Here is a 21,694-nt window from a genome sequence, read left to right on the forward strand (position 1 = left end):
CTGTTTTGCTGTCTCTTTGGGTACTATCTCCACCTCTCATTTACTGTCACCCTCCCACACCTCATCTTCTGCATAAATACCAACCTTTCCGAGCTACTATCAGAACTAAAGAAGGTCACTGGACCTGAAATGTTAATTCTGATTTCTATCCACAGATGCTGCCTGACCTGCTGAGTTTTTCCAACAACTTCTGTTTTTGTTTCTCATAGTATTTTGGTCACTGATTAGATTCAATGGAAATTGAAATAGACAAATGTGGGCGGCACGGTGGCACAGTGGTTAGCACTGCTGCCTCACAGCGCCAGAGACCCGGGTTCAATTCCCGCCTCAGGCGACTGACTGTGTGGAGTTTGCACGTTCTCCCCGTGTCTGCGTGGGTTTCCTCCGGGTGCTCCGGTTTCCTCCCACTGTCCAAAGATGTGCAGGTCAGGTGAATTGGCCATGCTAAATTGCCCGTAGTGTTAGGTAAGGGGTAAATGTAGGGTTATGGGTGGGTTGCGTTTCGGTGGGGCGGTGTGGACTTGTTGGGCCGAAGGGCCTGTTTCCACACTGTAAGTAATCTAAAACAGGCCTACAATTCAATTTTACCCACTTTACACTATTGCACAATGTCAAAATGACACCCGTGGGTTCTTTCATCTGGCTTGAAGTCTAGCATTAACTAAAAGATTAGAAGTTTTCCCTTTTGTAATAAAAAATATTTGACAGATGAATATGGATTATTTTTACTGAGTTCGGGCTGAGTTTGAGCTTCTAGAACAGTGTTGTCCTAATTGGCTATAAACTTGCAGTTTTGCTCATATAGTCATGAAGATGTTTGGCAGAGGAAATGGAAAAATACAGGCATGTTAAGGTTAGGAGATTTTGTTTACATATTAATTCATAGCTTGACAGCATTGCTGGCTTTACCAACATTACCCAGGGCAGGTAAGAATCAACCACACTGCTGTGGATCTAATGTTTCATCTAGGCCAGACTTGGTAGGGACAGCAGTTTCCTTCCTTGAAGGACATTAATGAGCCAGGTAGGTTTTTCTTGACAATCGGCACTTATATTAGACTCTTAATTCCACATTTTTATTGAATTCAATTTATACCATCTGCTATGGCCAGCATTAAACGTGTGTCCCCAGAAAATTACCTAATTCTCTGGATTAATAGTCTAATGATAATCCCATAAGGCCATCACTTTCACCCTAAGAGATAGTCTAGAAAGATTTTTAATCTTCATAATATTTGTTTCTCTGACTTAGAGTCCTCAAAGCAGACACTATACCCCAAAAATTTAATATTCCTACTACTAAATATCTCCCAATTTGTTTCTAAGCATCGGTTATTCAACAATTCCCCTCCTTTTTAGTAAATAACACATTGTGCTATGCTATGGTAATCAGAATTAAAAGTCAGAATGGACCTGTTTCAGTGAGTGAAATAATAAAAGGTTATAGTAAAGAAAAGAAAAGGAATGCTATTCAGATAAATTGCTGATCCCAGTCCCCAGATCATACTTGATTGGAAATTTTACAGCAACAACTTGCATTTACGTAATACTTTCAATGAAGTGATAAAACCCAAGTCACGATGAGTATCAAACAAGTATTGACATCAAGCCATATAAGGTGATATTAGGATGGCTGGTCAAAAACTTGGACAAAGAGGTCCTAAAGGAAGAGAGAGATGGAGAAGTGTAGGAACTGCCAAATACAAGCGATAACGTCTCAGAACTGGAGTCGTAACATTCCTTAACTAAATCCACCAACACTTGAAAGGTTTTAGTATCTAGTGCCTCAGGGAATGTAAGTCTCCCAATAACCAAAAATATTGTGGGTCCACAAGCAGTCAGAATGATTACTCGTTGCATTCCATCTTCCCCAATGTTATTTGGCCAGAAAAAAATGCATTCTTCCCATCTACTGGGTCCAGTCTTCAATGGCGGGTTTGAATGTGTCATGCTTCCCAAATAAAGGCATAATGCCAGAAATCTTCTAGGAGAAAGTGAGGACTGCAAATGCTGGAGATCAGAGCTGAAAATGTGTGCTGGAAAAGCGCAGCAGGTCAGGCAGCATCCAAGGAACAGGAGAATTGTCGTTTCGGGCATAAGCCCTTCTTCCTGAAACGTCGATTCTCCTGTTCCTTGGATGCTGCCTGACCTGCTGCACTTTTCCAGCAACACATTTACAGCCATAATGCCAGAAATGCTTACCCAACTCAAAGACTGCTGCGAGCAAATCTTCTTCAGGAGCGAATTGTTTTCTCTCATTGCCACTTATGTAACTGCTCAGAGGTTTGTGTCCCATCATTGTCACCCTTTATTTACGTGTGCACAATACATTGACTCTGCCCAGCCAGCTCAGAGCCAGTCCCTAGAGAGAGGAGAGTCTTTGAATCTCCTGTTTATTTTTTCTTTCTTTTTTCTTTTTTTCTACTTGTTTGCCCCCACACTACCGTCTAACTGCGGTAGTGCTTATTTTTAATCTCCTGTTTATTTTTTTTCTCTTTTTTTTGTTTTTTTTTATATATTAACCCCCACACTACCACCTAAGTGCGGTAGAGCTTATTTTATCCCCAGCACCCATGGTGTGTGTGCGCAGGTGTGAGACACAGTGAAACACACAACATGCACGAATCTTTATTCAAATTCCACCACCAGGAAGATAGGAAAACACCTGGGTGGCCAGTGACAAACACTGCCCTTCACATCAAAGGGCAGTGCTGTGTGATCAAAACAGTGAAGGGAACGGTAGGGACTAAATCAAAATAGATCTCCTGTTTTTTAAAAAATTTTAACCCCCACACTACCGCCTAACTGCGGTAGTGCTTATTTTTCCCTTGCACCCATGGTGTGTGTGTGTAGGTGTGAGACATAGTGAGAGACACAAAGTGCACGAATCTTTATTCAAATTCCACCACCAGGAAGATAGGAAAACACCCGGGTGGCCAGTGACAAACACTGTCCTTCACATCAAAGGGCAGTGCTGTGTGATCAAAACAGTGAAGGGGAGGGTAGGGACTAAATCAAAATAGATCTCCTGTTTATTTATTTATTTTTTCTTTCTTTTGAAGATAGGAAAACACCCGGGTGGCCAATGACAAACACTGCCCTTCACATCAAAGGGCAGTGCTGTGTGATCAAAACAGTGAAGGGGAGAGTAGGGACTAAATAAAAATTGATCTCCTGTTTATTTATTTATTTTTATTTTTTATTAAACCCCACACTACCACCTAAGTGCGGTAGTGCTTATTTTTTTCCCCAGCACCCATGGTGTGTGTGTGTGCAGGTGTGAGACACAGTGAAAGACACAAGGTGCACGAATCTTTATTCAATTTCCACCACCAGGAAGATAGGAAAACACCCGGGTGGCCAGTGACAAACACTGCCCTTCACATCAAAGGGCAGTGTTGTGTGATCAAAAACAGTGAAGGGGAGGGTAGGGACTAAATCAAAATAGATCTCCTGTTTTTTTTCTCTAGTGTACAAATCTTTATTCAAATTCCACCACCAGGAAGATAGGAAAACACCCGGGTGGCCAGTGACAAACACTGCCCTTCACATCAAAGGGCAGTGCTGTGTGATCAAAAACAGTGAAGGGGAGGGTAGGGACTAAATCAAAATAGATCTTCTGTTTATTTTGTATTTTTTTTTTACTTTTTCTCTTTTCTTTTTTTTTCTTTTTTTTCTTTTTTTTCTTTTCCCATGGTGTGTGTGTGCAGGTCTGAGACACAGTGAAAGACACAAAGAGCACAAATCTTTATTCAAATTCCACCACCAGGAAGACAGGAAAACACCCGGGTGGCCAGTGACAAACACTGCCCTTCACATCAAAGGGCAGTGCTGTGTGATCAAAACAGTGAAGGGGAGGGTAGGGATTAAATCAAAATAGATCTCCTGTTTATTTATTTTTTTTTCTTTTCAAAAAGAGAGTTGGAGGGAGAAATGATGCACTCCACTCCCTGCGGCGCCCACCTCTCCCTGAACAACTCCAAGGTGTTGGTGACAATCCTGTATATTTATTTATTTATTTATTTTTACCCATGGTGTGTGTGTGCAGGTGTGAGACACAGTGAAAGACACAAAGTGCACGAATCTTTATTCAATTTCCACCACCAGGAAGATAGGAAAACACCCGGGTGGCCAGTGACAAACACTGCCCTTCACCTCAAAGGACAGTGCTGTGTGATCAAAACAGTGAAGGGGAGGGTAGGGACAAAATCAAAATAGATCTCCTGTTTATTTTTTTTCTTTTTTCTTTTTTTTCTTTTTTTTATTTTTCCCCCACACTACCACCTAAGTGCGGTAGTGCTTATTTTTTTCCCCCAGCACCCATGGTGTGTGTGTGCAGGTGTGAGACACAGTGAAAGACACAAAGTGCACAAATCTTTATTCAAATTCCACCACCAGGAAGACAGGAAAACACCCGGGTGGCCAGTGACAAACACTGCCCTTCACATCAAAGGGCAGTGCTGTGTGATCAAAACAGTGAAGGGGAGGTTGGGACTAAATCAAAATAGATCTCCTGTTTATTTTTTTTTTCTTTCCATGGTGTTTGTGTGCAGGTGTGAGACACAGTGAAAGACACAAAGTGCACGAATCTTTATTCAAATTCCACCACCAGGAAGATAGGAAAACACCCGGGTGGCCAGTGACAAGCACTGCCGTTCACATCAAAGGGCAGTGCTGTGTGATCAAAACAGTGAAGGGGAGGGTAGGGACTAAATCAAAATAGATCTCCTGTTTATTTTTATTTTTTGTTTTCTTTTTTCCTCCACCCCAGATCCCCGAGAGAAAGGGGGAGGACTCCCGCGTAGAGAGCCCTCCACTGGGGACACTCCTGGTTTTTTTTGCACTGTCCAGGTTTTTTTTTCTTTTTTTTTCTTTTTACTCTCCAGGTATTTTTTTTCTTTTTTTTTATTAACCCCCACACTACCACCTAAGTGCGGTATGCTTATTTTATCCCCAGCACCCATGGTGTGTGTGTGCAGGTGGGAGACACAGTGAAAGACACAAAGTGCACGAATCTTTATTCAAATTCCACCACCAGGAAGATAGGAAAACACCCGGGTGGCCAGTGACAAGCACTGCCATTCACATCAAAGGGCAGTGCTGTGTGATCAAAACAGTGAAGGGGAGGGTAGGGACTAAATCAAAATAGATCTCCTGTTTATTTATTTATTTATTTTTTTATTTTTTTTATTTTTTTTTGGGAGGACACTCCTGTTCTTTTTTTTTTCTTTTCTTTACCCCCACACTACCGCCTAAGTGCGGTAGTGCTTATTTTATCTCCAGCACCCATGGTGTGTGTGTGTGCAGGTGTGAGATACAGTGAAAGACACAAAATGCACAAATCTTTATTCAATTTCCACCACCGGGAAGATAGGAAAACACCCAGGTGGCCAGTGACAAACGCTGCCCTTCACATCAAAGGACAGTGCTGTGTGATCAAAAACAGTGAAGGGGAGGGTAGGGACTAAATCAAAATAGATCTCCTATTTATTTTTTTTTTGTGACAAGCACTGCCCTTTCTCCTGGTTTTTTTTTTTTTTTTTTCTTCTCATTAACCCCCACACTACCACCTAAGTGCGGTAGTGCTTATTTTATCCCCAGCACCCATGGTGTGTGTGTGCGGGTGGGAGACACAGTGAAAGACACAAAGTGCACCAATCTTTTATTCAATTTCCACCACCAGGAAGATAGGAAAACACCCGGGTGGCCAGTGACAAACACTGCCCTTCACATCAAAGGACAGTGCTGTGTGATCAAAAACAGTGAAGGGGAGGGTAGGGACTAAATCAAAATAGATCTCCTATTTATATCTGTCAGCCAGGGCTCCCTGATTGGCCCAGGTTAACAACCCTAATCTCACTTCGATGAGATCCATTTGGCCATCCTCATTGCACACGGGGATTGCCAACGAATGAACCTAGGATGTTAGAAGTTTGGAACTGAGAGTGCGTTAGGATATATGCAGCAGAGTTTTGATTGAGCTAGAGCTAATATAGGGAGGACTGAAAAAAGACAGTTTCTCTTTTTCTTTCTAAATACAGGAACATCAAAATTCCATTTGTAATAAATGGATATAAATTGAGCTGTCAATGTTTCATGGCACTATGGGGATTCCCTATTTAAACAAGACTTGATGAATCTGTAGAGGTGTTAAATGAAACACAAGACTGTGAAATCAAAATATACATTATCCCTTTTTGCAAAAAAGCTTTGAACTTGTAAAAGTCACATCATGAAGGAGCCATGCTGTCTACATGATGCTTTACTGTGTCTTAATTCTGAAACCTTTCATTTCAGATTAACTTCTCACCAGTAAGAAAACAGATTGAAGACAATGACATAGCAAATCTTTTGCGGAGTTTTCGTCCTTTTGTTATTCAATTGAGTCTTCGTGGATTCAGCAACATTGGTTGGGCAACTTTCAAAAGCATCAGTGAGTATATTTGTCAGTTTAATCCACGTGTATTAGATTTTGCTCATTCTTGAAGAAGAGGTCCCATCTACATAAAGAGAGACCTGCGCTTACACAGTGTCTTTTATGACTGCAGAATTCTCAAAATGCTTTATTTAAATAAAGCAGTTTTTAAATAGTGTAGTCACTATTATAATGAAGGAAATGTGTACGAGTTGATTTCTACATCAAGTTCCTCACAAAATAACAACCTGGTAGCAATCAGATCATGTTTAAATAATTTTGTTTTACTGGTATTAGCCAGATAGAAGCCCTCTATGGTTTGAAATAGTGCCATGGGATTTTCCACTTGCAGTTGAGGGGGCAGATGGGTCCTTAACGTCTCATTCAAAATATATCTGAGTGCAGCATTTCATCGCTTCACTGTAGTGTCAAACTTGGAGTTTGCACCCACAAACTTCTGGCTCATAGGTAACAATGCTACTAACTGAACCATACCCTATGGATGTATTTAAGGGGACAATAGAACATTTAATGGGGAAGAGAATAAATAGCTTTGGTGGTCGATGTAGATAAGGAACATGGAAAAGTTCTGGAGTGGAATGTAAACATTGGAATGAACTGTTTGAGCTGGATGACCTGTTTCTTTGCTGCATATGGCAATGTAATCCTATGTAAGACACACTGGCACTTTAAAGCACTTCAGTGCATCTGTTTAAGTATTTAATACACAGTCAGTAGAAATCAGGACAAAATCAAAGGGTGACTTGTATCTTAACTCTTTGTATTGCTCTCAGTGTTTCTTAATGTGTTTCGATTCTTATCATGGCAGGTATACACTACTCCCAGTTCACTAGATATTTACGGCTAGCCACCAGCCTTTACTTTACTTTCAACTACTTTTCGTAGCCAGTCATTCATTAAAAGGCAGTCTATATAGATAAAAACAGTTAATCTGAGTTTATTCCCCTCTTAAATTTTCTGATTCTTGCTCCTTAGAATATTTACTGGAGCCCCAGATGCCTGGTAGGTTGTTTTGGACACAATGTAGCTTGAGGTTAAAATCTCCCTTGTCAAATATGATCTACAGTCTATAGTTTGCCAACTCTGTACCAGAATCATAAAAATGTGGCTGACACTTAACTGACCTCTGAAATGGCTAGTAAGCCAATTGGTTAGATCAGTTAATTAAAGAAAAAAATAATAACAATAAAACCAGATGTATATCCTGGTCACTAAAATGCTTTGTAAAATCCTTTTGAAGAGCATCCAGGCTTGTACCAAAATTAGCAGAACTTTCCTACAGACCAGTCAAGCAACAGCTGGTCATTACCATATTCGCAGATGCCTGTCATCCATATTCCAGTCTCGTCCATCACCATCCACTAGCAAAACTGACCCATCAGAAACATTATAATTACTGTTAAGAGAGGATATTCATAGGAGTCCTTGGCATTCACTCTGGATTCCATAAAATCTCATGGCATTGGGTCAAGCATGGACAAGGAAACTTACTGTTGATCAACACTTATAGCCCTCGTTCAGCTGAGTTAAAGCTTGGAGGTTTAAAATAGAATGTTGGTGCATCTTCAATTGGAGTATTCATTTTCTAATGTTCTGGGTCTCCTTTTGACAAGGATATCTGTGGCTGGACTGCACTATCTCCCAAGCAACTGTTATTGCAGCCTCTCTTGGATTCTGCTTGACACCTTCACTCACATCCAACCAGTGGTACATCATTCTGCTGAGGGTTACTGAATGGTTTTAGGGCTGCGACTTGTGCCTCCCAGATTACCAAAGAAATTATTTGTTCTCTATCTGTATTGACAAATGGGTGGCTGACATTAGGCTTCTGAGCTGATACAAGTAGAGAATCCTGGTCCTCACAGGAGAAGACAGGTTCTACCTCTGCAGAGATGCTGCAACATCTATGCCTTGCGAAATAAGTATTTACCAGTCTTCATTCCACAGCAACTTTCCCATCAACCCTGCTATCAGACTCATTCATTGCACATCATGTCTAACCACTGGCCATGATGTCTTCTCTCTCTCTCTTTCGCCTTCCAGTTACCAGCATGATGTCCACCACCTTGTCAGTGAAACTGGCTCCCCTAGAAGCCATCTCTTTGGTCTTTGAGGACGAGATTACCAAGGCCTCAGAAAAAGCATTGGTGATGCTGCCTCCCGCAGACCTCCAACTTCCCCACCAGCTCAAATACTGACACCTCATTGGGATCATTAGACTTAGAAAGTATGGGACCGCAATCTGGTGAGCACTTCACAATGACAGCTGTGTAGCTAGTTAAGGATGAAAGTTCTCGTTGCTTTTCATCTGTCCCAATGACATTTGCCTGAATAAATAATGCTTTCTTTCAACATACTGGGCCCAATCTTCGATGGCAGGATCCAATGAGTCAAGCTTTCCATTATGCCAGAAATGCTTGCCCGAATTCAAAGATGACTGTTGCAAACAAAGTTTCTTCAAAAGCATACTGTTTTCTCTTGTTGCCACTGAAATAACTGCACAAAGGCCAGTCTGCTGTCATCAAGTCAAGCTTTATTTGTAAATGCATAATACATGGATTCTGACCAGCCAGCTCAGAACCAGCCCATAGAATAGAAGACTCTCTGAGACTCAGACTTATAACTATCAGCGAGGGCTCCTTGGTCAGCCCAAATTAACAACCCCAAACAGTGATATCATACTCAACAAGATCCCCTGGCCATCTATGTTCCAATCACTACAACAGACATTTTTGCAGAAAGTTTAAGAAAGGCTAGATGTTAGGCCTAAAAATGTGTTGCTGGAAAAGCGCAGCAGGTCAGGCAGCATCAAAGGAACAGGAGAATCGACGTTTCGGGCATAAGCCCTTCTTCTTCCTGAAGAAGGACTTATGCCCGAAACATCGATTCTTCAGTTCCTTTGATGCTGCCTGACCTGCTGCGCTTTTCCAGCAACACGTTTTTAAGCTCTGATCTCCAGCATCTGCAGTCCTCACTTTCTCCTAGATGTTAGGCCTCAGTCCTTTAGGTTGTTGTGCTGTTTTGCCCAAAGTCCACATGACATCATCATAGTGGGTGTGCTTAAAGCACTCCTCTCTAATAACTCTTTCATAGAGTCACAGAGATGTACTGCACAGAAACAAACCCATCGGCCCAATTTGTCCATACTGACCAGACATCCAGCCTTAAACTTGTTTTTTTATATCCAAGCTGAAACTGGCACTCCTATTGTGAGAGCCTCAATTTTGTTAACCAGCTGTCTGTATGTTGCTTTAGCAAAAACTTTGCGAAAATCCACCTAGATATGATTGATCCCATTTTCCTTGTCAACCTTAATTACTGTTTCATCAAAGGTAATTTAGTTTATTCAAGTACCATCTGCTTTTACAAATCCTGAATTTCCTTTCATTAACTGAAACCTATTCAGGTATGTGGTGATTTCCCCCTTTGATTATTGTTTCTAAAACCGTACCACCATTAATATTAAACTGATCTATGATGACTGGGAATGTCGTTATACCTTTTCTTGGATATGAATTTCAAAAGACATTGCTAAAGATCCTTTGTCACCAGCTTCATGTCTAAGGTCAAGGTGTCAGCAGTATAGGATTCTCCAACTGGAGCTCCTCTGCTCCTTCTATTTATTTATTGTTTCCTTCTTTTTTTCCCCTTTTTACTCGTGTTATCCTCCTTTTTGGTGCTTTTCTCCCTTTTGGTGTTAACATCCCTCATGGCAGGTCTTAGTCTGGTCTCTGAGCAGCTCTCAACCTGGTCTCTTAGCAGCTCATGACGTTATCTCGGTGTACAAGTGGATTCTGCCTGGGCATATTCTCAAGGCACCAGGGCAGATCAGAGAGGCAGCGGTTTCAGCAGCAGTGACAATATCTGTGGCAGTGGGGTCAAGAACAGACAGCTGAGGTCTCCTGTAGAATGAGATAAGCGGAGGACTCATCAAAGGCTGTTGAACTTTTAATTGTTGAACTTTATTTTCCTAGTTTAAATTACTAAAGACTTTAGTCATAGAATCAGAGTCATAGAAATGTACTATAGTGTTAACCATTATCTTTTTCTTTATTTTTCTACTTATTCTGTGAAATAATGCTTAACTTTTTAACTCTTATTTCTCTTACTACTTTGTACCTAAGTTTTTTTTTGTACCTAGGTACCTTGGTACCCAAGATAATGCCATTACTAATTTATTAACTGGTATGATCTTGTTTCAGTAACTGCAAAAGAGCTCTTCTGAGTTTCTGTTAATGTAAGTGAAGAAGGAAGGCTCTTTTGGGGCAGTAGTTTTGTGTGCCCACCTCTGGGCCAGAAGACCTGGATTCAGGCCCACCTTCCTCAATGGAGTGTCATGACAGGTCGATTAAACATACCGACAAAAGATATATGAACAAAAGAGGTTGGAGTGCACCTTGTTATAGAGTATGGATAATGAGATTGTGTGTGTGAGGCGGGAGTGTTCCTCTTGTGGTGGAGTGATAATATTCCTATCTCGGGCTATAAAGCCTGACTTCAAGTCACACCTGCTCCAGACATTTAAAATAATGTCTCTGAACAGGTTCATTAAAAAATTTCTTAGATAGATAGCAGTTGGGTGAGGGAATGTAGCTTTAGTTGAGTGAAGCTCTAGTTTGGTGAAATGAGGGCACAGAGGTGCTGTTTTCTTTTTCTAACTCTATCAGCCTCCAGGAGAGCAGGAGTTGAAAAGCTGCAGAGAATGATATAAAGGGACATTAAAAGGAAATATGCAAGTGCTTATTTGCTGAGTATTTTGTTCACTTTTTTAAAAATGTCTACATAACTTATTGGTAAATACTGTATGTCCCATGGCATACACATCTCTAAGAAATGTTTGTGGCTTGAGGAGCTTTGGCTCAGAGTTTATGAACTGCAGGTACTGTGATACATCAGGTGGGAAGCAGATTATTAGACATTCATTCCAAGCAGTTGCACTCCATTAAAATAAGGTCTTCTAATTTGTTCAGTGACCAGGGATAGGAGAGTGTAACTTTGAGTCAAGCAAGAATGGTCATGAAGCAAATGTCTAATACGGTGTGAAATTCTTGCTGTCTCAGGTAGATGAGCAAACTGTTCATGGCACTATAGTACAGGATACCATTCAAACTGTGAGAATTAATGAGTAGAGGTACCATAATTGGGAGATATGAAATGTTCTTTACAGCCAAGAGTGAGAGTCCAAATGCCTTTGTTGCCTGCCCGATACCAGGGATTGGGACATTTGTGCTGGGTTGGAGGGGAACTTGCAATAGCGTAGTCAAAACTAGGGTTTGAGGGTTTGAGCAGCTAAGGGTTTGAGCAAATTTCAAAATTTTAAAGCAGACCCTCAAAGATAACAATCTGTATATTATTACCTGAGCCATGAGTATATAGGCAAAAGGTGAGTGCCAGATTAGATAGGTGAATACTTGGCTTAAAGATTGGTGTGTGAGAACTAGGTTTTGATTCATGGTGCGCAGGCACCAGTACTGGGAAAACTTGGAGCTGTACTGTTTGGATGGTCTTCACCTGATTTGTGTTAAGACCAGAACAAAAACAGAAATTGCTAGAAAACCTCAGCAGGTCTGGCAGCATCTGTAGAGAGAAATCAGAGTTAATGTTTCAGGTTGAGTGACCCTTCCTCAGAACTTCCATATCCTATGGTCTGAAGAAGGGTCACTCAACCCTAAACATTAACTCTGATTTTTCTCCACAGATGCTGAACTCTTCCAACAATTTGTTTTTGTTTCTGATTCACAGCATCCACAGTTCTTTCAGTTCATTTGTTAGGACTAGTTTTCTAGTGAATCTTACAACTAGGGAGGTAAAGGGTGCTTTAAATATAAGTAAATAGTAGGAGTGTGAAATCAAGTTTGGGAATATTTGATAAATAGAGAGGACAAGGCAAGAGGGCCTAAAGGAAATGGTGTTCAGAGTGTGACAGGAAGGGATAGAATGCAAACTCAAATGTTCAACAGGAAATATAACTAGAGATCACGAAAATAGTAAAAAGGCTCTATGACTCTACGACAGAACTTAACATTCCATGTTTGAATGCACGTAGTTTTTATGACAGAACAGATGAACTGACATCCTAACTAATAATAAGTATGTATGATCTGATAGCCATTACAAAAACATGGCCATTCGATGTCAAAGCCTGGGACCTTACTATTCAAAGATATGTGACATTAGGAAGAAAGGAAGCTAGGAAGAGGTAGAGGGGTAGCTCCGTTAACTAAAGGTAGCATAGAATGGATTATCTCACATCCAGTGGTCAAAATATGGAATCAGTTTGACCAAAGGTTAGGAATTAAAAGCGTCAGAAATCACTTGTGGAGTGGGTTATAGGTCCCCCTTGACAGGAGCTATACTGTAGAATGAGAAATACAGGAAGAAATAATTAGGCCTTTTAAGAAGGTATGGTGATAATCAAGGATGACTTTATTCGACATATAGTTTGCGTGAATCAGATTGACAAGAGTTGTCTAGGTGATCAGTAGTTTTGGGACAATGTGTTTTAAAGTAATCAGAATGCAACAATACCAGATCTGATAATATGCAATGAGACAGGATTGGTTGATTCATTAATTACTACGCAGTAAAGGTGAGTCTAGGTAGCAGTAATCTTAATATGATTGGACTTTGTATGAGGGAGAGAAGAGTGGATCAAACACTAGCATTTTAAATTTACATAAGAGTAATTATGATAGTATGAAGACAGACCTGGCTAAAGTGAATGGAGAAACTAGGTTGATGGATAGGATTTTAGAGATACAGTGGCTGATTTTTTTTTTAGATTACTTACAGTGTGGAAACAGGCCCTTTGGCCCAACAAGTCCACACCGACCCGCTGAAGCGCAACCCACCCAGACCCATTCCCCTACATTTACCCCTTCACCTAACACTACAGGCAACTTAGCAAGTTCTAATTTTTGTGATTGTGGGAGGAAACTGGAGCACCCAGAGGAAACCACGCAGGCACAGGGAGAATGTGCAAACTCCACACAGAGAGTCGCCTGAGGCGGGAATTGAACCCGGGTCTCTGGCACTGTGAGTGCAGCAGTGCGAACCACTGTGCCACCGTGCCGCCCACATTTAAGGAGATTTATGGACATTTTAGGAGATGTTTCAGATCAGTCAAGATATATACAAATAAAGAGAGAACTTATGAAAGACTGAAGTGTAATTCATAGCTAAATAAGGAAGTTAAAGACAGTAACAAACTGAGCAAAAAAAAGTGTATATTTCTGCAAAACAGCGTGACCAATCAGAAAATTAGACAGAATGTAAAGAATGACTAAGAGGTTAATAAGAAGTGAGAAATTAGAGCTAGCTAAAAATATAAAATCAGATAATAAGTTTCTACTGATATTCAAAAACTAAAAGGCTGGTGTTAGCATGATTCTTCTAGACACTGTCTGGGGAATTAATAATGGAATATAGGAAATGAACAGATTTTGCATCTGTCTGCACTGGAGAGGATTCAAGCAACATCCCAGAAATAATGAATCAGAATACAAAAAGGCCAGAGGAACTTAAAACAATTGCAGTCAGCAGAGAAAGACTACTTGGCAAAATTATTAGAATTAAAATCTGACAGCCTCCTGGCCCTAACGGATGTCATCGTAGGATGTTAAAAGAACTGGTTACTGAAGTAGACGATCCTTCGGTTTTAATTTTCCAAAATTACCTCAATTCTGGTAAGGCTCCATTAGATAGAATATAACATGGAAAAATGAGAGTTTATCCACTTTGGTAGGAATAAAAGATAGGTATGCCTTAAAAGGTGCAAGGTTTGAAAGTGATAATATGCAAAAGGACTTGGTGTCCTTGTCAATAAGTTACTGAAGGTTAACATGCAGATGCAGCAAGCTATTAGGGAGCCTGTTGGTTTGTTAGCCTTTACTGCAAGAGGTCTTGTCCAGGAGTAGTGATGTCTTGGTTCAGTTGAAGGAGTAACAAGCAATGTAGATAAAAGAAAACCAGTTGATATACAGTATTTTGATTTCCAGAAGACATTTAACAAAATGCCACATTGAGGTTTATTAAGTAACATAAGAGCTTGTAGTGTAGGAAGTAGTATATTAACATGAATAGAGGATTGGTTACCAGATGGACTATACCCCAGAGTTCTAATGGAGATAGCTGACAAGATAATGGGGGCGTTAGTTGTAATCTTTCAGATAGCCCTTGAATTAGGAAGGGTCCCAGAGGTCTGGAAAATCACTAACATGACACCTCTGTTTAAAAAGGCAGTACGGCAAAAGGAGGAAAATTACAGACCAGTTAGCCTAACCTTGATCATGGGTAAGATCCTGGAATCCATCATGAAGGATGAGATTTCTAAGTACTTAAGTGTCTGATAAAATAGGGCAAGGTCAGCACGGTATCATCAAGGGAAGGTCATGACTGGCAAATCTTCTATAATTTTTTGAGGAAGTAACAAGCAGGTTAGACCAAGGAGAGCCAATGGATGTTATCTACCTGATCTTAAAGAAGCTGCCGCACAGGAGGATAAGAGCCCATTGTGTTGAAAGCAAGGTGCTAACATGGATAGAAGCTTGACTGTCTAGCAGAAAGCAGAGAGTGGGGATAAAAGGATCCTTCTCAGGAGCACAGCCAGTAACAAGTGGTGTTCCGCAAGGCTCAGTGTTGGGACCACAACTTGTCACTTTATACATTAATGATCTAGATGAAGGAACTAAGGGCTTCTGGCTAAGTTTGCAGACAATACAAAGATAGGTAGAGGAACAGGCAGCATCGAGGAGACGGGGAGACTGCAAAAGATTAGGAGACTGGGCAAAGAAGTGGCAGGTGGAGTACAATGTGGGAAAATGTGAAGTCATGTACTTTGGTAGGAAGAATAGAGGGATTGACTATTTTCTAAATTGGTAGAAAATTCAGACGTCTGAAGTGCAAAGAGACTTGGGAGTTCTAGTCCAGGATTCTCTCAAGATAAACTTGCAGGTTGAGTAAGTAGTTAAGAAGGCAAATGCAATGATGGCATTTATTTTGAGAGGACTTGAATATAAAAGCAGGGGTATAATTCTGAGGCTGTATAAGGCTCTGGTCAGACCATATTTGCAGTATTGTGTGCAGTTTTGTGCCCCATATCTCAAGAAGGATGCACTGGCCTTGGATCGTGTTCAGAGGAGGTTCACGCGAATGGTAACTTCAGGAGATGCGCTTTTCAAAAGCTGGTCTTGAGGGCTCACTCCTGCAAACGCCTTTGTTCTGCTAATATTTATCCCAAAATATGCTCATTTTCCAGAAACGTCTGTGGCATTTAGCCAATGAATTGACCAAACCTGATCACAATGTTCAATCTCAACCAATGGAGTTCACTGGTAAACAACCCAGACATTTATATCATGTCATCTACAGCCACGTTCAATGCTCCATACAAAGTATTGTAGAGCTATTATGTCTAGCAGACCGCCAGAAAATCTCCCTTATTTGGTCAACACAGGAAACTGCAGGTCACAGCTGACAAGACAAGTCCCAACACGCCCTAACTGCAGTTTTGAGCTAGGTCAGAGTTTAAACTTGACCAAAATTCTCAGCATGCTTGATTGTAACCCTTAATTAGTTTCATAGTCATTTCTGCTGCTGGCCACCTGTCCACAATAGGTTCTTGACTAATATGAGAGTCACTTTGTTGTCAGGTATAGGTAGAAAGTGGAGGTGAGGCTGCAGTCAGATCAGCCATTATCTTGTTGAAAGGCAGAGCAGACAGGAGGGAATGGATGGCCTACTCCTTCATATAACTTGAATGCTCACATGTAATTTATAGTAAGTCTTTCCCATTCTCTTCACCATTACTGATACTTTAGTAACCTGGACACATACTATCTGAACCAGGCAAGTAATCCATATTAAGTCAACCTTTCCAGTTCATCCTGCCTATTTATTTTCATCATATCCATTCCTCCATCATCACTGCTATCAATATTTGATACCATTATCTTTTTTAGCAAACCCTGATACAAAGTATTCATTAAATGTTTTCATTTAGCCCTCTGTTTCTAAGCATGTATCACCCTCAATGTCCCCAAAAGGATACACCCCACCTCATTACTATCCATTTACTATTTAAATACTGGTAGATTATTTCATGCTCTTTTGTGTTGTATTCAATTTGATTATTTTGTCTCTGTTCCCAGACTTACTTTCCTTTTCCCTTTACCTTACAACCTCGTATTTGGAATGGTTTCTGCTTATTGATTTCATCTGACTTGCATTAGATAACCTCTTTTGTTTTTGTTGCTTCATATTCTCTATCTCTTTTGTCATCCAAAGAGCCCTGACTTCTTCATCCCTACCTTTGCCACAGATATGGTACCAAGCATGTACTTGCTTTTATTTATCATGGGATCCTTATTTTTCACCTTGAGATAGTAGTGGTGGGCCACCTTAGTAAACTGCTGCAGTTCATTTAGTGTAGGTATATGCACATTGTTTTTTTTTGTGGCCTTTTAGGAGGGTATTCCATGATTTTGACCCAATGACAGTGAAGCACAGACATAGTTCTAAGTCAGAAACAAAAGCAGAAATTGGTGGAAAATCTCAGCAGGTTTGGCAGCATCTGTGAAGAGAAAGAACAGTTAACGTTTTGGATTCAGTAACCCTTCTTTAGAATTAAAGTTTTGTTCTGATTCCCAGCACTTGCAGTTCTTTGGTTGTTTTGTTTAATTCTGAGTCAGAATGGTATGTGGCTTAGTGGAGAATCTACAGATGGAACCTGTAAAATGCTGGCCTTTTCTTTCTAGGTAGTAGAGGTTACAACTTTGGAAGGTATTGTCTAAATCACCTTGATGAGTTGCATAGTACATCTCAATGCTGTCATTATGCATTGATGACAGACTGCTTAAGGTGATGGATGTGGTGTTTTGAATAGTGTCAAACCTTTTTAGTATTGTTTGACCCACATTTGATTTGGAAAATGGAGAGTATTCCATTATAATCCTGAGGTATGTGGTATTTTTTTTAAGTGATATTTATTATAATCCTTTTGCAAGGTTTGTGAAGGTTTGTAGCTCAGGTTGAGATTTAGGGTGTAGGTTTGCTCGCTGAGTTATAGGTTTGATATCCAGACGTTTCATTACCTGGCTAGGTAACATCATCAGTGGCGACCTCCAAGTGAGGCGAAGCTGTTGTCTCCTGCTTTCTATTTATATCTTTCTCCTGGATGGGGTTCCTGGGGTTTGTGGTGATGTCATTTCCTGTTCGTTTTCTGAGGGGTTGATAGATGGCATCTAGATCTATGTGTTTGTTTATGGCGTTGTGGTTGGAGTGCCAGGCCTCTAGGAATTCTCTGGCATGCCTTTGCTTAGCCTGTCCCGGATAGATGTGTTGTCCCAGTCGAAATGGTGGCTTTTTTCATCTGTGTGTAGGGCTACAAGGGAGAGAGGGTCATGTCTTTTTGTGGCTAGCTGGTGTTCGTGTATCCTGGTGGCTAACTTTCTTCCTGTTTGTCCTATGTTGTGTTTGTGTCGGTCCTTGCATGGAATTTTGTAGATGACGTTGGTTTTAGTCCATGGGATGTACTGGGTCTTTTAAGTTTGTTAGTTTTTGTTTGAGAGTGTTGGTGGGTTTGTGTGCTACTAGGATTCCGAGGGGTCTTAGTAGTCTCGCTGTCATTTCTGAAACTTCTTTGATGTATGGTAAGGTGGTTAGGGTTTCTGGCTGTGTTTGGTCTGCTTGTTGTGGTTTGTTCTTGAGGAATCTGCACACTGTATTTTTTGAGTATCCGTTCTTCTTGAATACGTTGTACAGGTGGTTCTCCTCTGTTTTGCGTAGTTCGTCTGTACTGCAGTGTGTGGTGGCTCATTGGAGTAGTGTTCTGATACAGCTTCGTTTGTGTGTGTTGGGATGGTTGCTGGTGTAGTTAAGTATTTGGTCAGTGTTTGTCAGTTTTCTGTATACGCAGGTTTGTAGTTCTCTGTTGAGAAAGTGAGGTCTGCAGATGCTGGAGATCAGAGATGGAAATGTGTTGCTGGAAAACCGCAGCAGGTCAGGCAGCATCTAGGGAACAGGAGAATCGACGTTTCGGGCATTAGCCCTTCTTCAGGAATGAGGAAAGTTGGTCCAGCAGGCTAAGATAAAAGATAGGGAGGAGGGACTTGGGGGAGGGGCGTCGGAAATGTGATAGGTGGAAAGAGGTCAAGGTGAGGGTGATAGGTCAGACTGGGGTGGGGGCGGAGAGGTCGGGAAGAAGATTGCAGGTTAGGAAGGCGGTGCTGAATTTGATGGATTTGACTGAGACAGGCTGGGGGGAGGGGAAATGAGGAAACTGGTGAAATCCGAGTTCATCCCTTGTGGTTGGAGGGTTCCTAGCCGGAAGATGAGGCGTTCTTCCTCCAACCGTCGTTTCGCTGTGGTCTGACGATGGAGGAGTCCAAAGACCTGCATATCCTTGGTGGAGTGGGAGGGGGAATTGAAATGTTGAGCTACAGGGTGGTTGGGTTGGTTGGTCCGGGTGTCCCAGAGGTGTTCCCTGAAACGCTCCGCAAGTAGGCGGCCCGTCTCCCCAATATAGAGGAGGCCACATCGGGTGCAAATGATGCAATAGATGATATGTGTGGAGGTACAGGTGAATCTGTGGCGGATATGGAAGTTTCCTTTGGGGCCTTGGAGGGAGGTGAGGGGGGAGGTGTGGGCGCAAGTCTTGCACCTCCTGCGGTTGCAGGGGAAGGTGCCGGGAGTGGAGGTTGGGTTGGTGGGGGGTGTGGATCTGACGAGGGAGTCACGGAGGGAGTGGTCTTTACGGAATGCTGATAGGGGAGGGGAGGGAAATATATCCTTGGTGGTGGGGTCCGTTTGGAGGTGGCGGAAATGGCGGCGGATGATGCGCTGTACATGGAGGTTAGTGGGGTGGTAGGTGAGGACCAGTGGGGTTCTGTCCTGGTGGCGGTTGGAGGGGCGGGGTTCAAGGGCGGAGGATCGGGAAGTGGAAGAGATGCGGTGGAGGGCATCGTCGACCACGTCAGGGGGGAAATTGCGGTCCTTGAAGAAGGAGGCCATCTGGGATGTGCGTTTTTGGAACTGGTCCTCCTGGGAGTAGATGCGGCGGAGTCGAAGGAATTGGGAGAATGGGATGGCGTTTTTACAGGGGGCAGGATGGGAGGAGGTGTAGTCCAGGTAGCTGTGGGAGTCGGTTGGTTTGTAGTAGATGTCCGTGTTGATTCGGTCGCCTGAGATAGAAATAGAAAGGTCGAGGAAGGGGAGGGAGGAATCTGAGACTGTCCAGGTGAATTTGAGGTCGGGGTGGAAGGTGTTGGTGAAGTGGATGAACTGTTCAACCTCCTCGTGGGAGCACGAGGCAGCGCCGATACAGTCATCGATGTAGCGGAGGAAAAGGTGGGGGGTGGGGCCAGTGTAGTTGCGGAAGATGGATTGTTCCACATATCCTACGAAGAGGCAGGCATAGCTGGGTGCCCATGGCTACTCCTTTCGTTTGGAGGAAGTGGGAGGATTGGAAAGAGAAGTTGTTCTCTGTTGTCCTTTCTTTCGACTGTGACATCCAGGAATGCAAGTTTGTTGTTGGTTTCTTCCTCCTTGGTGAACTTTATGCCTGTGAGAGTGTTGTTGATGATGTTAAATGTTAAATGTCTCGTTTATCTTGTTTCGTTTTGTGATGACAAATCCACTAAGTAAATAACACATTTGTGATATTTCCACTATGCTAATACATCTCTATTGTACCATCATTGCATGTCAAGGGTAGACAGTTGAAGTTCTCTTTGGCTGGAGTTGGCCATGGCTAAATACTAGTGCGGTATGAATGTTATTTGCTAGTTGTTAACTCAAATCTGAATATTGTCCAAGTCTTGTTGTGTTTGGATGCGGACTATTTCAATATCTGAGAAATCAAAAATGGTACTGAACATCCTGCAATGATTAGCAAATATCCCCACTTATCTTATATTGGAGGGAAGGCCATTAACAAAGCAGCTGTTGATGGTTTGGCATGAGGAACCCTTGCAGTGATGTCCCCTTGAGCCTGAGATGATTGGCCCCAATAATCACTGACACCTTGCTTTCGCATTAGGTATTGCTGCAACCTGTGGTGAGTCTTCCCCCGATTCCCAGTCTCTTAAATTTACTAGGACTCCTTGATCCACAAATTATAAAATGTTATTAAGATTGTCAAGAACAGTGACTCTCACCTCAAAATTCAGCTCCATGTTTGAACTATGGCTGTAATGAGGTCAGGAGCTGAGAGCCCTTGTTGGGATAAAAACTGAGCCTTGGTTCTGTACTTGAATAGCCTGCTAGGGGAGTAGTTACATCTGGAGCATATCTTCAGTAATAAGGTGGAATATTATAAGGCTTATAGCTTTTGCTAAATATAATTCATTCAGGTATTAATTGATATCACATGGAGTGTGTAAAATTGGCTAGAGACTGGCATCTGTAGTGCTGTGGAGTCAGCAGATTTTATCTGAACTTTCTCATTGATCACCCATTGCACAATTAAGATGTTTCCTGTCATTTGTTTGCTTCATTTTATCTTGGCTAGGTCCTCTCTGATCACATTATAATTAGCTCTCATCAATTTAGAAGTTCCTATCCATTACCAGTCTAAATCTTTAAAACAATAATCACTCTTACCCATGTGTTTTCCCACTGAAGCCTGGTCTACTTAATGCATCTCAAATTGTCCAGCATCAAATGCTTTTTTTATAGTTTGAAAAATTATTTCAGATATTTCGAAGATTTCTTTCCATTTTCCTTTATGCTAACATTGTCCTGATTAATATTTGGGTAATTACAGTCCCCCAAATTAACCACTTTTTTTTGCATATCTTGGCATTTCCTTTAAGATATTCTTCTCTGTGTCTCTCTCTCATTACCTGGAGTCCTATGGAGTAATCTTTGAAATGTGGTTATATTTTCTTGGTTCTCAACTCCAACCAAATGGACTCCGTCCTTGTTCCCTCTAAGCATAGCATCTTTCCAACTCTAAAATATCTTGCCTAATCATACTGCCACTTTTTAAATCCCAAACTTTACAAAAAAACCACTTTGTATCATTGAATGTTAAATACTCTTTCTCTACTACTTAAGATATTTATCTGTTATTTCCATCATTCATGTTCCCACACTGTTTGAACTTAAAGTGCAACCTTTTTCACGATGTGTTTAGATACATGCATTCTAATTCTGACTTTGTTTTCTCTCATAGTTCTTCCGCTCCTGTCTAATACGGTTTTACTATCTTTTTTGCATTATCCAACACTCTGTCTCAGTTTTTATGTAACTCATTCTTCT

At 41.4% G+C, this 21,694-nt stretch overlaps 1 protein-coding gene across 3 annotated transcripts in view; it reads left to right on the plus strand.

The window, feature by feature from the left end:
- Positions 1-21,694, plus strand: part of fbxl13 (F-box and leucine-rich repeat protein 13) — a 317,084-nt gene that overhangs the window by 100,678 nt on the left and 194,712 nt on the right. For all 3 annotated transcript variants that reach the window (XM_087999504.1, XM_087999505.1, XM_087999506.1), the window contains exon 11: positions 6,298-6,433. In XM_087999504.1, coding sequence (XP_087855630.1) covers positions 6,298-6,433 — 136 coding nt within the window. The remainder of the gene's footprint in view (positions 1-6,297; positions 6,434-21,694) is intronic.

The sequence above is a fragment of the Chiloscyllium plagiosum genome, unplaced genomic scaffold (assembly GCF_037043375.1).
Source record: "Chiloscyllium plagiosum isolate Xiang-an unplaced genomic scaffold, Cpla_swu_hap1 HiC_scaffold_23, whole genome shotgun sequence".
In the NCBI taxonomy this organism is placed as follows: domain Eukaryota; kingdom Metazoa; phylum Chordata; class Chondrichthyes; order Orectolobiformes; family Hemiscylliidae; genus Chiloscyllium; species Chiloscyllium plagiosum.